At 42.8% G+C, this 15,614-nt stretch overlaps 1 protein-coding gene across 1 annotated transcript in view; it reads right to left on the bottom strand.

Moving 5' to 3' along the window:
- Positions 1-15,614, bottom strand: part of diaph2 (diaphanous-related formin 2) — a 411,384-nt gene that overhangs the window by 41,212 nt on the left and 354,558 nt on the right. The window contains exons 29-30 of the mRNA XM_073486670.1: positions 6,834-6,926; positions 5,392-5,457 (exon numbers count right to left, since the gene is read on the bottom strand). Of these exons, the coding sequence (XP_073342771.1) occupies positions 5,392-5,457; positions 6,834-6,926 (159 nt within the window). The remainder of the gene's footprint in view (positions 1-5,391; positions 5,458-6,833; positions 6,927-15,614) is intronic.

The raw sequence follows: 15,614 nt of genomic DNA on the forward strand, positions 1-15,614 counted from the left end.
CTTCCTGTAGGATCGCCTCTAGGGCCGCCCCAATGAATAACATCTATCAACTGAAGTGGAGGCCAGGAGCTTGTGGAGGCAAACGGCTTTTGCCCTCAACTCGGAGACACCCTACAGCAACAGTCCCTATCTGATATGTGGCACAAGCTTGCATGTGTGTGTGTGAAACAGTGCAGGAGAACAACTGATAGAGGTTGAGAGACAACCAGAGAGAGATAAAGCGATGGGTACAACACATGTGTGAGCAAATTAATTGCTAAGGGAATTACGATCACTATCACTTCCTGTGATGTAATTTAAGAAACAAATGGCTGACTTTCCCCGCAGATCATTGGGAAGATGACAAAATAGCTGTCTGGCTGAACATATTGTGGTTGTCTACATCAGGTTGATGTGAATGACAAACAAAGAAGTAATGAGTATTAAAAGGATAATTTAGGTCGGGGGATATAGGAGAAGAAGAGGACATTCTTAATCACTGCCAGCATCTCCTTCTTAAAGACACTCCCCTTTGGTCTTTTCATTCGCCTCCTTGCCGATTCATCTCCTTTCTACCTTTAAAATTTCATGAGAGAAAATAGGTAATTTAATCTTCATTAAACATACAGGGGGCCCACTCTCTGCCCTGACCAACTGAATTAACTGCTAAGCTTCGGGGGATAAGATAGTTGGGCTGAAATTCCTTAACCCTGACAAGCATTATATCACTGCATCTGTATTTTTTAATGGGCATGAGATGATCCCTCCCTGTTCAATGTCAAATAAGTCCTTAAGAGGCTTACTACAGAGAACACAGGATGGAACTTTTGATGGACTGACCTGTGAAGGTGAAGTCGGGGAGTGGGGTAGAGAGAGGAAAGGAGAGAGGCCCTGGTTTGGGATTGTAATGACTTTGAAAAGGCAGTAAATAAATAAGATTGGCTTGGTTCTCTTTGAAATCTGATTGATGTGTCTTTTGGGATGCCCCCCAGTATGAAAGACCTACTGAGTCTGTGGCTTTCATCCCTGACCGAAAATCAATGAGCCAGGATGTATGAGAGGCTCCAGCTCTCTACCCACCAATCTCCTGCCAGATACCCAGGTAACTGCCTCACCAGTCAGGGAATTGGAGATGGAAAAGGAGTAGGGCCGACTCAAACCTTGTTTTTATCCTTATTCGAGTAAAAAGTTAATTTTTAAGTACAGTTTGTGACGATCAAAACAAAAAAAAAAGTGGAATATATATTCTTAAATCAACGAGATTCAACGCCACAAAATACTTCATATATTATCTTCCTGAAGTGAGACTGAACCTCACTACAGAAATGTGGCTTTTCTGGTCTCCATCAATTCATCCACTTTCTCTGTGTTGAATTAGGACTGGCTGCCGTAATTGCATAACACATGAGTATGGCCTCCCGGGTTAGGTTTTCCATCTTACACAAAGTGGAGACAAGGAAATAGGAAATGCTTCTGGAATTGGGTGTAATTGTGACTGGCGGCGCCTAGAATTGTGTTCAGCCTGACACTTGAGGTAGTCTGCTGGAGTGTAGTGTAGACTGAGGGACGACAAAAAAAACTACATGCTGGGTTTAAATGAACTCCTTTGACGCAAGTGAAGATTCCTGTGTGACTCTGAGAGACTCTCTCTGGTACACGCTGCTCGTTTGAGGATGACAGGAGGTTAATCAAGCTTTAAAGCATGAGATTACAACAGACATGACAAGCAGGAATGAATAGATTTGGCACACTGTCTGATACAACTGCTCAGAGAACGTTCTCTCGCAGTAAATTCGGAGACTGAAATGCTGTCAGTCCCCGAGTCAGAGAGAAAGCAAACATGTACACAGCAACAGTACATAAACGTTAATGCTGCTATACTGACCCAGAATTACACCATCAGTCTTTAAACACTGCTTAAAATGTTGATAGTCACCACCATGCACAAAGAAATAACAACCCAAACACAGCTTTCAGCGACTGGAATGCTTCCCAAATCGTCCGTCACCGGGAACGCAATTGTTTCTTCGTACAGGGAGTACTTTTAAAAATTCTCCCTCAGACTGTGCGTTAAGATTTCTGTTTGCCCTCTTCCATGAGATGAGGCACATTCCCCCCTATGCTCTATAGCAGCTGAACTCATTTCCAGATTCCATTTGGAAAAAAATCCTTGGAGCCAGCATGTCAAAAGGATTTTCCCCTCTCATCACCTCTGAGTGGAGAATCCATGCAGCTGTTTATCAAACCACAGTCCGGGTTCCATATCAACAAACACGGAGTTGTCAGTGCATAATACATTCTGGTAGAATAGCAGTGGTACCCACGAGGAAAAAAGTATGCTGAGAAAGGTCTGATGCACAATGCCATGCAGGAGAGACAGCCATCATAAGACCAAAGCAATATCACAAGAATAAAGAAGTAGGTCAGAGATATACAGAGTATTTGATTAAATATCAAGCATTTTCATAACCAGAGACAAACAGTATTTAGTTTTACAATGATCCCATGACACATCATATAGTGCGAGGCTGGCAAACCATTTTCAGTGGTTCTTAGCAGGGTCCAGGTTGCATTGGACCCCAGGCACAGGCAGCAAGTAAGGAAACAGAGACAACCTTTTATTTTGCCACATTTTCCAGGCAGAACCCACCACCATGTTCCTCATCTGGATCTCATGCCACTTGGAAATGCCAAGAATACATCAACAGATCAGGAAGCATCCTGACACGATGCCCAGACCACCACAACTGACTTAACACAAAAGACCTGTGTTTCCACTGAGGGCTGTTTCCCTCAGGAGGAACCCAGCAAGCAAGGGCAACTCGCTCTTCCCACCAATGATCTGTTTTTCAGACACTGTCAAGAGTTCGTGACCATAGGTGAGGATTGGACCTTCGACTGGTAAAGTGGGAGCTTTACCTTCAGGCCCAGTGTGCCCAAAATGTGTGAGAGTTGCTGACTCTCATCCCATGTTTTCACATTTGGCTGCAGGCCACCAAGTTCACACTAAAGGTCACAGCCCGATGAAGCCAACAGGAGGCAAACAGAAGGGATGAAATGAGTTCAACAAAATCAACATTCTCCACTTCTCAGTCGCCCCCTCCATTCAGAAAACAACAGATGGAATAAAAGAGAAGGTACAAACTTGAAAAAGTTGTGCCTTACCACTGAGTTGCTTTTACTGACTACCTCAGTGATCACCATTGGAAAATGAACAATACTTCCTTGAGTGCTAGAATCGTGCATCCTCAGGCAAATAGTTCAGGCATCAATCCACCTAATTGTTCCTCCCCCTGCACAACTATGGTTGTTTGCCACAAAAGCACAGTGAGTCAGAGCATTTCTTATCCCTCAAATTCATTGAAATATGGAACAAAGCGATGCTAATTTGGAGATAGATGAGTGTCACTCCTACCCAGCGATCGTCACTCTGTATGCCCACTCTGGACAGCTGTGGAAAAGCTGTCCAACTCCTCTCGAGGACTTTGGTTGCAGAGCTGTTTTTGTGCTTAGAGGTGAGCCAAACTATTTTTAACCAGTACTTTCACACCTCAAGTTCTCAGCAACAGCTTCTTCCCACCAACGAGGTAACATTCCACATCTTTAAAGACAGTTCTCATAGCCAGGTGTCAGCTTGCCAAGGCCTGCTCTTGGCTTACTTTAAAATACTTTAAGAGCTTTCTGTTGATTATATACTAAGAAATATTCACAAGCACACTTTCTTATTTCTCAAAGTTACATAACGGACAAAAATATCTGACCGGTACTTCTGAGGTAGACAACACTTACAGGTGGAAAAAATGTTTTAGCATCACACTCTTGACAAACTCTCATCTATGAACACAATAGCATGATGTAAGGTACTTGGACATGCAACAAAAACAGATTAAACATGTAATAGTGTAGGAGACACACAGAGGACCAATCAGTCCAGAGTCGCAGGCAATTGATTTTCAGCAGGAGATGCCTCAAAGTAGGCTTACGCATTACATAAAAGGCAAGAAATGTTCAGAAAGAGACATCTGGGGTGCTGGTGCACATCAAGTTGACACTTAGAAACATATAGGGAAAAAGGAAGGTGATACACAAAACCACTGTGAGAAGCCAAAGCATGAAGGTCTACAGACTCCTCCAGCAGAACACCTCCACAACATCGCCACAAAACAGGAAGTGACATCATGCTGTGACAGCATTAACTAAAAGGAAGAGCATGACGATCGGATGATAACTGGAGCTGCTCTACATGACAGAAATAACACTGAGTGAGTCAAAAACCTTCATGTAGCGTGATCGCTATTGGGATTGTATTATTATTACTGGCCAACACGAGGGCTACTTAAATACTGGTGTATCTTACTGTATTGGATATTAAAGGTATTCAATGTAAGATTTACATCCTGTCAGTCAGCAGTACAAACATTAATGTCCATTACAGTCTCTCAAATCCATAGTTTTTTTTCTCTCTACTGCAGCATGTCTTAACATGGCCGAAAGAATCTATTCTAGGTGATGAAATATGCTGTAAGTTCTCATCCATTAATGTATTTTTTCTGTAAGGAGGCTTTTGTTAATACAGACTCCAGACACATACAACTGAAACAATTTGGTGTGACCTTCACTGGTGTTGACATCTACTCGTCTTCACATAGTTCTTTGTGAATTAGTTTCACTTGCTGTTATTCTAAGAAATGCAGCACATCATTTTGTCTCTGACTTGATGTCCTTATGACCATTTATAGAAAGCACAGTTGCTTTATAATGCGTTTTTTCAGAGAAACTACATTAAGGCTACTTTATGCTAAACCCCCATGACTTAAAAAGGCATCTTGCTTTCAATTTGTATTGTGCTTTAAATATACTTTAACAAAGAAGACAGCACTATGAATTACAAGATCTACTTGTGAAAATCAGAACCTGGTTGTTTGTTAAAGCCTTGCTAGTGCACATCAGTAATTAGTCAGTTCATAGACCATTGCAAAATCTAAGTTCTCATGAAACAGCAAAAAAAAAATCATGATTTTCTACGTATCGTTTCAACAAGTCCAATTACACGTTTTGCAAAATTAGCGTTGATTTATCTATAAACTGCAGTTGCTTTTCCCAGTGAGGAGCTATGTTATTAACAAGATTTGTCTTTGTTTTGATTTAAATTCATCATCTGTCTTTCATGGTAGATTTTTTTGTTTTTTTTACTTACTGTACAGTAAATCTTACATATTATACCTTTGACATTTCATTCTCTGCGAAGTCAAATGCAATTACTCAGCGCAGGACTCTGCTCTGCATGTTGTAGACCAGCTCAGTTTGAGTGCTCTGACAAGAAGGTCGTGTGAGTTATGCAGCCAGCGCAAGTGCAGTAGGAGGGCAGGGTGGTGCTGGGTCTGGGTTAAAAAGATAGTTAAATACACACACCTAGAGTTCTGTTACCATAGTTAGCACCCGGCCACCGAGAGCCTGGACTGGAAGGACTTTGATCACCTGTAACAATGTTGGTGATAAAACAATAAAGGAAGAAAAGAAAAAAGAGAAAAGAAAACAAGGGATGGGTGGAGACAAAGGAAAAGAGAAAAAGGCATCAGAGGTCTCAGATATTTGGCAGGAATGAACCACTCCCAGAGTATGGAAAAACCTCACATTAAACCCAAACACAGAAATATAGAATGAACAAGGTGCAGGTGAAGATTGGAGGTGGTTATGTCTGTTAATGAGCAGCATTATAGGTGTTGCAACAACAATCAAGTATTTGTCCGTGTATGTTTTTTTGTTCTACTTTCAGTCAAAACAAACTATCAAAACAGTCATCACATACAGTATATCAACTGATCTTATCATAATCATGTATATATTAATTAAGAACATCAAAATCCGATTTCGTGTACTTACTTGCACTATACTGCCCAAAATAACAGCAATTTAGCAGTTAAAATTGCTTTAATTTTTGTTCGACTGAGAGTAAGAATGGGTGTGATACAGGCAGAGTTGCCATGGACATGACTTGTGATACTACCAATATTCTCGGTATAAGCAACAGCAATTACCCTCTACTAAAATAGTTCTATTAATATTTAACCTAAACACTTAATAATGGAAATAAAGCAAGTTCATGTGTAGGCAGGCGTAAGAGTAAATAACAAACTTTTTGCTGATATTGAAAGTTAATTACTTAAACTCCACAAGATCTCATTGCTCAACAACAATCTAAAAATATGGTTAAGACATTCATTTATCTCCTCAGTCTTAATAACGTGTGCCTGTGCGTTTTACTGCTTGCTTTGCAGAATCATCCAATCAAGCTTTGGTGTGATTTTTTTCCCCTTCTATTTTTTTCTACCATGATTGCCAGTGTGGAGATGGCAGCACCTGTGGCTCTTCTGCAGAACTCTGACTTGCATATCAATTGACCCTGGCACCCCCACTAGGTGGTACTCCCCTGGGCACCGGCCATTCATCATGGCAGAACAGAATGTTTTAACACCGGGATTACATTAAATCAGCCTCAGTCCAACCGCAGCCAGCATGGCTACATTATAATAAGTGCTTCATGAATGGCTAAGGGACAATAAATCGCTAATGACCTGCGCTAAGCCACACGTCTGCTTGTTTTCTAAGACACCTGGTCTGTATATGCATATGTTCCTGTATGTATTCATGTTTTATGTGTGTATCAGTCATGAATCCTTGAAATGCGTCGAGTCAAAAGGTCACAACATCAGGAGTACACGCTAATGACATACAAACTAGAAAGCAAAGCTCCTTCTGTGTGATAGACAGGAGAAAGTGGCCAGATACAGAAAGGAAAGACAGAAACAACAAAAATGATGAAGTGGAACAATAAGTCTTTGTTGTTGCATTACCATTGCGCGGTGTCCGTTTTCGCCGATCACGGAAGGCTGCTCCGGACTGTAGAGCTTCCATGAGGCTATCCATCACACCAGTCTCATCACCCTCTGTAAGAAAACACATCATACAGGCATGTTTACAGGCCAATACGTAACATGGCAGGATGAAGAACACAATAACACATGTCGGGCTGAAACTAACGATCATTTTCATTCTCGATTAATCTGACGATTTTCACGATGAATTGATTAATTGTTCGGTAATAAAATGTCAAAAAAATTGTGCTCATCACAACTTCCCAGAACCCAAAGTCAGGTAAGGTTTAACATTTTTGCTTGAAAACTGGAGGAACGATTAATTCTTTATCAAAATAATTCGACTGATCAATTAATCATCAAATCGTTACACGTACATGAGTTTGACAAGTACGCACAAACGATACACACACTTGTCCATGATTGCTTCAAGGTCTGATTCTCGGCATTCGGGTGTGGAAACAATGCATGCCCTCCATCTAAAGGTGCATGAACAATCACCTTACATCACAGCGAAAAGAGTTGTGATTCTGATTGAGATATAAACAAGTCTTTTACATCAGTGTAGAGACAGAGGCCTGTCACTCAGGCCTGTCTGTTTTGTTCCACTAAACAGCTGCGAGGAGGAAAAATACACTTAGAGCTTAGCAACTAATACAGGCAGAGGAGCCTCAGGATGAAAGCATCCACTGATGGTCATTGACAGATATTCTTTCTGTGGCTAACGCAGGGGAGCTAAGTGCTCTTTACAAAGATTTAGTGTGGAGCCGCTCAATACCCGGGCGCTCTATCATTGTTCAGTCAATGACACCAGGACCGGCCTTCGAAAAACATTCCCCCTGCCCACCGTTCTGGCTGTCGTGTGGATCCATGAAACTAGAGAACTAGAGGCAGTCGGCATGGCTGAGGAGACAGGTAGGAGACACTTAAAGTGCTACGAGGCCAACAGCGTGACACGTTGTGCCCACACTGTGCACATGCAGCTTACCGCTCAATGGAAACGGGGGTTCAAAAATAAGCTTAGATCCTACATCTGGGTCATCTATCTTTACGCCCCAATACTAATGAGTCAGAGGGGCACCCTTTTTATCATTCTGGTCCAGAACAGACATTATTTTAAAATAGGATCATTAGAGTGACTTATTGTAGAGCTGGAAACTTGGCCATCAATTCTTTTGCGTACATGAGTGAACTAGCTCTTCCCCAATGTTTACCATCTGGGTCCAGGCATCCTGTTTTCTCTACTGTGCTTACAGCTAGAGCTGAAGGGAAACATTCAAAAAATAAGTGGAGACAACTGCTACTTTCATCACGCAGCACTTTTCCCGACACTGGGGTGATCAATCTTTTGTTCTTGCGCGATCTCAAAGAGACACGACAGTCGAGCAAATTGAATTTATGAACAAAACACGGTGACACCGAATGCTACACAATTAATTTGAGGAAATGGCACATATTCCGCCATTACCAGAGAAAGTCAGGGCCGCACATGTTTTTCCCCTCTCCTCCAGCAACAAACCACCCGACCTGCAATCATTCATGCAAGTAAAAGAAGACCAAGAATAGAAACATGTCTTATGCAAATTATTAAAAAAGCAACTCTTCACTCGTACTCACACTAATTTTGTTCTCTATCTCATTCCTTCTCTTTCTTCCTCAAGTCCTTCCCAAGGGCTACTTTGAAATCAAAGTATCTGTTCTGGCTGTATGCTGTGCTTAAAAGCAATCCCGATTAAATCAAGCTTAATTAGACCAGCTTTATCAGAACAAAACCAAAGCCGAGCCAAGTAGTGCTTATCTCAAATTGCAGCACTACACCTCAGATAGCAAGCTCATTGGTTTAAAAGGGGGGGCATGGGTTTTGTCTGCAGTGGACCTGAAGAACAATATGGTGAACAACTTGCAGCTGCTATAACTGTATCAACTCCCAAGATCTTTAGCTACTCCTTCTTCGTATGTAGGCTAGCAAGGACACATTGTGAGTCTGACAGAAGGTAGAAAGTGTTAAGTGGCAGGTAAACATTTATCTACAACCACCTTGGCACAAGAAACTTTTTGACAGCTCCTTCTTCACTGCCTTCTTCATGGAGACCTAGACATCACAGGGGGCACCTGACACTTTGATCAATTTGTCCTACTTCTAGCTTAACTGTAGCACAATTCATCATTTGTAATGGCCAGGACTTGGGAGCTGTAGTCTGACTTGGGTTCAGGGGGAGGACTGCAGACACAAAGAACCAAAATGACTAAAATGGGAAACATACTCCCCAGTCACCCCACAGCACTCAATTAACTACGTCCTATTGGGCCACGGCTTAAACCTGAGCAGGCCTTACTCTCAGCAAGAAATGAGCACAAATGAGCCTTCAGACGATGAACTTATTAACATATATAAGTGTTTATATGTGAATATATTCGACAAAACTGCAAAGACAAGGTAAGCCTTTAGTGGGAAAAAAGAAAACTGAATACTATTTGACTACACTTATTCCAGTAATCCTCAGAGCAAACTTTCTTCATTACTTATAATAACATTGCCCACTTTAGCAGACATTTCTGCCACGTTCCCGCAATTCACTCTTGTCTTATTTTGAGCTGTTAAACCTAGGGCAAATATTCATCCGCCTCTCATTAGCAGCAGTGGTAGATTGCATGCTGGGGAATTACAGAAAAGCTAACCTTTTATGCCCAAAGATCTTTCTCAAGAGGAAAGATCCCCTCCGCTCACAGGAAATTGCTTTCTAAATGGGTTAAGATGGGCTAAGACCCAAGACATTGACAAACCCTTCCAGTGATGAAACACCTTGGTGGCCACCTCAAAAGACAGCCCCGGGGTCCTTTAATGATCTTATTAAAGCGTGTGGAGGTGTGGAACATGGTTTTGGCTTTTGCACTTTTAGGTACTTTCTTAAACAGTTAAACCTTTAAGTGCAGAAATAAAGCTCTGTGAAACTCTACCTCCTAGAGAGCAATGGTGTACCTGTTCCATATCTCTCCCTATGATCCCTCCTGCCTTACTTCCCCTCCTTTACCTGAGTATCAGGTGGTACCTGCACCCAGAGGCTGTGCCAAATGTAACAGTGAGCCCTGGAGATTGGCTCAGTCTGCAATATATTTACAAGCAGCACTATCACATCTTCTAATTAGGGGTGGGTAACAAGAACAATGTGCTCTCAGCAGGACTGGCATAAAGAACTTCACACACCAGATTAGTTCCCCCCCAAAAAAAGTAAAGGAATAAAAGAAGTACAGAGAGTAAAAGTAGAGGAAAGCAGCTGGAATGTGCTATTCAAAAATACAAGTAGCAGAGCACAAACTCGAGTATCAACAGTTGCAACGGAGGAAAGTGAGGGAAAGGAATAAGCACAGGTACTAAAAGTGTCACTACTGGGGGAGGAAGATGTGAAGCAAGGAATGAGGGAGGTGGCAGAACATAAGGAGTAAGAGAAGAGAAAGAGCACAGAAGGCAGCTGGGGAGAAAAAGTGAAGAGGGTTTCTGTGGGTGCAGCAGTGCGTGTGGTGGAGTGGGTTATTGAGAGGGACCAGCGGAGCGAGGCGAGACACGAGGTCGTAAAACACCTTCCTGGCTACTTGACGGCCTGAGCCCTGTGACATTTAATTATTTCTAAAACATACACTGCAGTATGCAAGCGCAGGCACGCAGACCCTCACATACACGGAAAAACCTGCCTGCACATTTTTTTAGAGATAGGAATGCATGTTGGATATTTGCAAGAGCTCCACTAAACTAATCTAAATTTATAGGGAAGATTTCTTGGCCGACAAGTGAGTGTAAGCTTGACAGACCAAGACAGCGAGGATAGATAGTTAAAGGAAGGCAGACAGAGAGCGTACTCCAACTAATGTCAGCAGGATGACCTATACTCATGGCTGCTCATGGCAAGATCAGCTAGAGGACACACAGGAATCCAGCCAAGTGTTTCAGAAAACCAATGCGTCATGGAAGCATCCATACAAACTCTTATTCCTTATTCTAAAGACCAATTAAGAATCAAACAATTAAGCTTGCATTATGCAAAAAATGACATCTAATTTGTTTATTCCTGCCAATTAAAATCAGTCATCTCCGACACTCAAAATATGTACATAACTGCAAAGTAAAAGCACAGCTGTTGCCTCCAAAGCATGACAAAGCTTTTCACTCAATCATCCGAGCAGAAAACCTCGCATGTATCCGAACGGAATGCTGGGACTCTCTTTTTAAACACCAAAGGCATGGCATTCCTATAATTATGCAGCAGTGCCAACAAAGCCTGTTCATAAATTCAATTTGCTATCTGTCATCTCCTGCATGTTGTGCTGGGGAAAAAAAACAGAGCGGGTCGATTGAGAACTCAATTTCTGATGGCTCACATGCAGCCTTCGTGATTCATTGGGGAAAAGAGGGACAAATAATTCTTCGAATTTTAAAAAGCTCTAGTATAATGGCAAATTATGACATCCTATATGCTACAAGTGAAATTGGTAGCAACAGTGGCATGTTAATTGAAAAGATAAATAATAGCGTAAGCGAACACAATAATGACATTTATCATAGTCGCATATGTTAATAAATCACAGCTACATATCCTCTGAAGTTATAAAAGCACAGCACTCTCCTCTCTAACCAAATTAAAGCGTTCGACATGAGGAACATCGGGCATGGGAGAGATGTCTAGCACCAACTACTATCCACTATCCTTCCAGTAGCCAGTCCCTGAGTCTAATTTGCACTGTAATGAGATCTAATGAGAGCTTACAGGCCTTGTGCTTGATGAATTGAAATCACTGCGTGCAGTGAAACACAGTGAGAGTTTAACCTCACCCGAGTCACCCTAACTGACTTCAGGAGAGAAGATGAGAAAGAAAAGGAAGAATAAAGAGCAGAGGAACAAGTCGTTCCTGGTTTGTTTTTTTTTTGCTTGCTGCGGATTGTTTTTGAACACATTTGAGCCCATCTGTTCCCCCACAGAGAGTCACCTGCGCAATTAACCTGGACCATTAGCCGTGAAACAAAGGCCTCGGTGGAGGGAGGGGCGGGTGCTGCTTTATGGCCAGGTGGAGAAGCAACAACCGCACTTTCTTTTAATCTCATCTACTCTCTACTTTCGCTGCCATGCACCTGGTTTTGTGCTACTTTCACATCTGAATTCAGGCTCAGCCACCTAGACATACACAAGCACCTGCATTTCTCAACAACCCCACCCCCTCCTCCTCTTAGCGCTCTGCTGTCTACTCTCTTACTGTCTGGCTTTGAGTGGAGCCCACCCCCCTCCCTTCGGCCCCCCTTTACCTGCAGTCCCAGCAGCTCCTAAGACCCGGGCAGACAGAGACCATTACTGCCACAGAGAGCACAGAGAACACAAGTGCCCGAAGGACAGCAGTCATGCACCTGTTAGATGTCTTCCCTTTGTTTTTCACTCTTTCTCCTCTTTCTCCATCTCCCTGCAGTCCAACCACCCAACCCTGACAAAAGCTTTGACACGATGACCCAAGAAACTTTTCAGACAGGCTCCGGTCTTTAATTTGTAGGTGTGTGTGTGTGTGTGTGTGTGTGTGTGTGTGCATGTTTACTAGTCAGTGGAAAAAGAGAGGAGGAAGAAGGGGAACGGAAGGGTAAGATGGCTCATAAAAAAGACAGATTTGCCTGCTGATTAAACTGGATTGTTTTACTGTAGCAACTTGATGGAGCAAACCCACTCATGTCCTTCCTAACCCAATTATGAAATGCTCCCGCAACCCTCCATTCCAGGGGGAATGGCAGTGTAGATACTACTTTCCTCTTGCTACGAGCCCCTGTGTGGCGCCAGGGTCAGGGAGGAAGGGAAAATGTGGTGAGGGGGCAGAATGTCTTGAAGATGGGGGAAGGTGGGTTGGGAGGTGGGAGGTTGGAGGTGTATTGTGTCTGACATGCATGAAGAAGAGACAAGTGTAGGAACTAGTGCTGCCCTGGTCACTGCGGGCCTGATCCCCTACCCTGAAAGAAAGAGAGATGTCCTGACTGCAAGAGACTGGGGGAAACGTGGAAAGAAGTTGGATGTCGACAAGGGAGAGATGAAAGTGGATTAGCCGCCGTGGCGATTTGCATTCTGTGGTGGAACGAAAGCCCCTGCGATGCCCCGAATAGCTGGATGCATGAATAAGTAAACAAACAAAAACAAAAATAAACCCTCCATCTGGATGGATGCTGCCAGGCCCCAAGTGAGAAACAGTAGGGAGGGGAGGTTGGGAGATGGGAAGGGGTAAGGGATGGGGGGGGTGGGGGCGGTTGTGCTTGTAACGTAGCAGTCACCACACTCTGCTTCCTCTGCTGTAAATTACTTCTACTGCCTGCGGGACCCCCCGGTTACCATATTGCTATCACCATCTATCCACTGCTTCTGGCTAGTTTGCCCAGTAACACCACCAACACACAAGGGAGGGCTCAAACCCAGCACTGACAGATGTTAAGTTGACATACTTTCTCTGAGCCACATGGGGTCAACATGTCAGGGTGCCAGCAGGGCCACAGAAGCCGGTCCTCACCGCAGAGAAGAAGACCACCATTGCATATTGCCAAGGTACAGCTAAATTCCACGGGCATTTTCACTCGTGACCTCACAGCAGCTGATGCCGTCTGCTTGTTACCGAGCTGTCGAACTGATCCAACGTGTGGTCTTACAGCCTACAGGAGTTTTTATAAGGCTCAATAATGGTTCAACTTTGAGTTGTATTGTAGCACTTGTTTAATGCGTTCTGGTTTGGTGTTGAGTTTCAATCATGTGTTTCTCTCCCTGTCTCGTTTTTTAACCTCATTTAATCCAGTGTCAGTGTTTTCTGATCTGCTCTTGATGAAATCAGAGCAGTTGTGAGATCTGCTACTATAAAAAAAAGCTCCAATGAGCAATTTTTGAGGCATTTATAGCATCTTTCAAATGCTTCTGTTGCCATTTGTAAAAAAAAAATAAAAAGAATAAGAAAAGACAAAATAATCCCTGTGAAAATTGGTGCAGTCTTTGATGATGATTTTCACTTCAATTCTAGTTTGCTCAGGCTGGATCCTCAGAAGGAAGAGGTGCATCGGTGTGCACTGCTGTCTACCTTAGCGTCGTTTTTTAATACTACCACAGAGAGTCGCTAAAGTCAGACATTTCCAAATCAAACATAAGAGGCTTTAATGGAATCTGAACCATTTCAGTTGCTAATTCACATTAAAATGTTTTTAAAAGTGCAATATGTAAGAATTGTACGTTAACTTAAATCATAAACACAATGTGAGTAAAGAACAGTTTTGACATTATATCAAAAACGTCTATATGGAAGTCTTTTTCCACTAATCAAAAAGAAAAAAAGAGGTGAAAAAATCCCATGGTAAGTGATCATTTTGAGATAAAAAGTAACAAGATATATTTTGACTATCTTATTTTCTTTTTTTTTTATTGTCTGTTGTGTTGCAGAGATATTTACTGAAGGTGGCATGCTAAACAGGTAGCCCTGACCCATCCCGTCTTTTAATAGTGCTTTGTGCCTTAAGAGGTGATAGTCACCCCCGGTCCTGTAATTTCAGCTTGGGTATGTGGCTACTGAAACTGGTTCTGTTGCCTGCTCGCTTTGGTTCTTGTGTCCATTCCAGTGTCACTCCCTGCCAGCATTCGCCAACACTTCCATGGTGCTCCAAGCTCCAACTCCGGGCAGGCTCAACTAATAGGACCGCTAGGTGCAAGGCTAACTAAGCTAACTAGCTAATGGCAGCTACCGTTGGCAACAATAAACTGTAACTCTGGTGAAAGGCTGCCCCTTACAACATTAATCCTCGAGGATGGTGGCAGACTGTTTGTGACTCATCTACTTCAGGACAATTTTGCTTTTTCTAACAGCAGATTGGTTTTAAATATTGCAGGGTAGAAAGCGTCAAAGAGGATGCAGTCAGCGTGAGCTGGTTAGATGAGAAGGTGCAGGAAACAGCCAATTTTATTGCAGTTCGGCGGAACCTCAAACCTCCAACACATTTAACAAGCTAACACCTCCTTTACCGTGCTGTTCTGGCACATGGAGAAGAACAGCCCCGATGTATTAGTGCCATGCCAACTAAACAGGCTCTGATCATGCTTGCTTTTGTTTGCCATGCATATAAGACAGTTCATTCTCGGCCACTTGAATGAATCAGGTTAACAAAAAAGGGACGTCAAAGAGGCTTTGGCATGTGCAATTACACTGAGATGCTGTAAATATTTTGGGTTTCATCCATCCAGGGCAGTGTAGACTATCCATTTTACACGGATGGCCCATTTGGATAGCGGATACCGAGTTTTGGAATCCAGATCAAGATAACATCTGAACCAAACCACACATGGGCTGTTTGCATCAGTGAAAGGCGGTGTTGTCTGGGGAAGCTAAATGGATTTGACAATGGGATTTGATGGTCTTTGTAGTGAGGGTAATTAGGTTTGATTGACTGTAAAGTGACTAGTGAGGTCCAGATCTGGGAGGGGAAATGATCAGACACTTGAACCACCCACAAATTAATGAGATTCAACTGAGCCTGAGCTGATTTCACCAAGGAGAAGAAGAACATTAACGAAAGCACTGGGAGGGAGAAAAGAACATGGAGGGGTGAGTGTAGTGAGTGTTTGTGTGTGTGTGTGTGTGTGTGTGAGAGAGAGAGAGAGAGAGAGAGAGAGAGAGAGAGAGAGACAAAAAAAGCGGGACACAGAGGGAACAAGAGAGAGGAAACAGGAAAGACAGATATCTGATGCATGTCTCACTTCCCTGATTGTGACC

This window comes from Pagrus major, chromosome 18, assembly GCF_040436345.1.
Source record: "Pagrus major chromosome 18, Pma_NU_1.0".
NCBI classification, from domain to species: domain Eukaryota; kingdom Metazoa; phylum Chordata; class Actinopteri; order Spariformes; family Sparidae; genus Pagrus; species Pagrus major.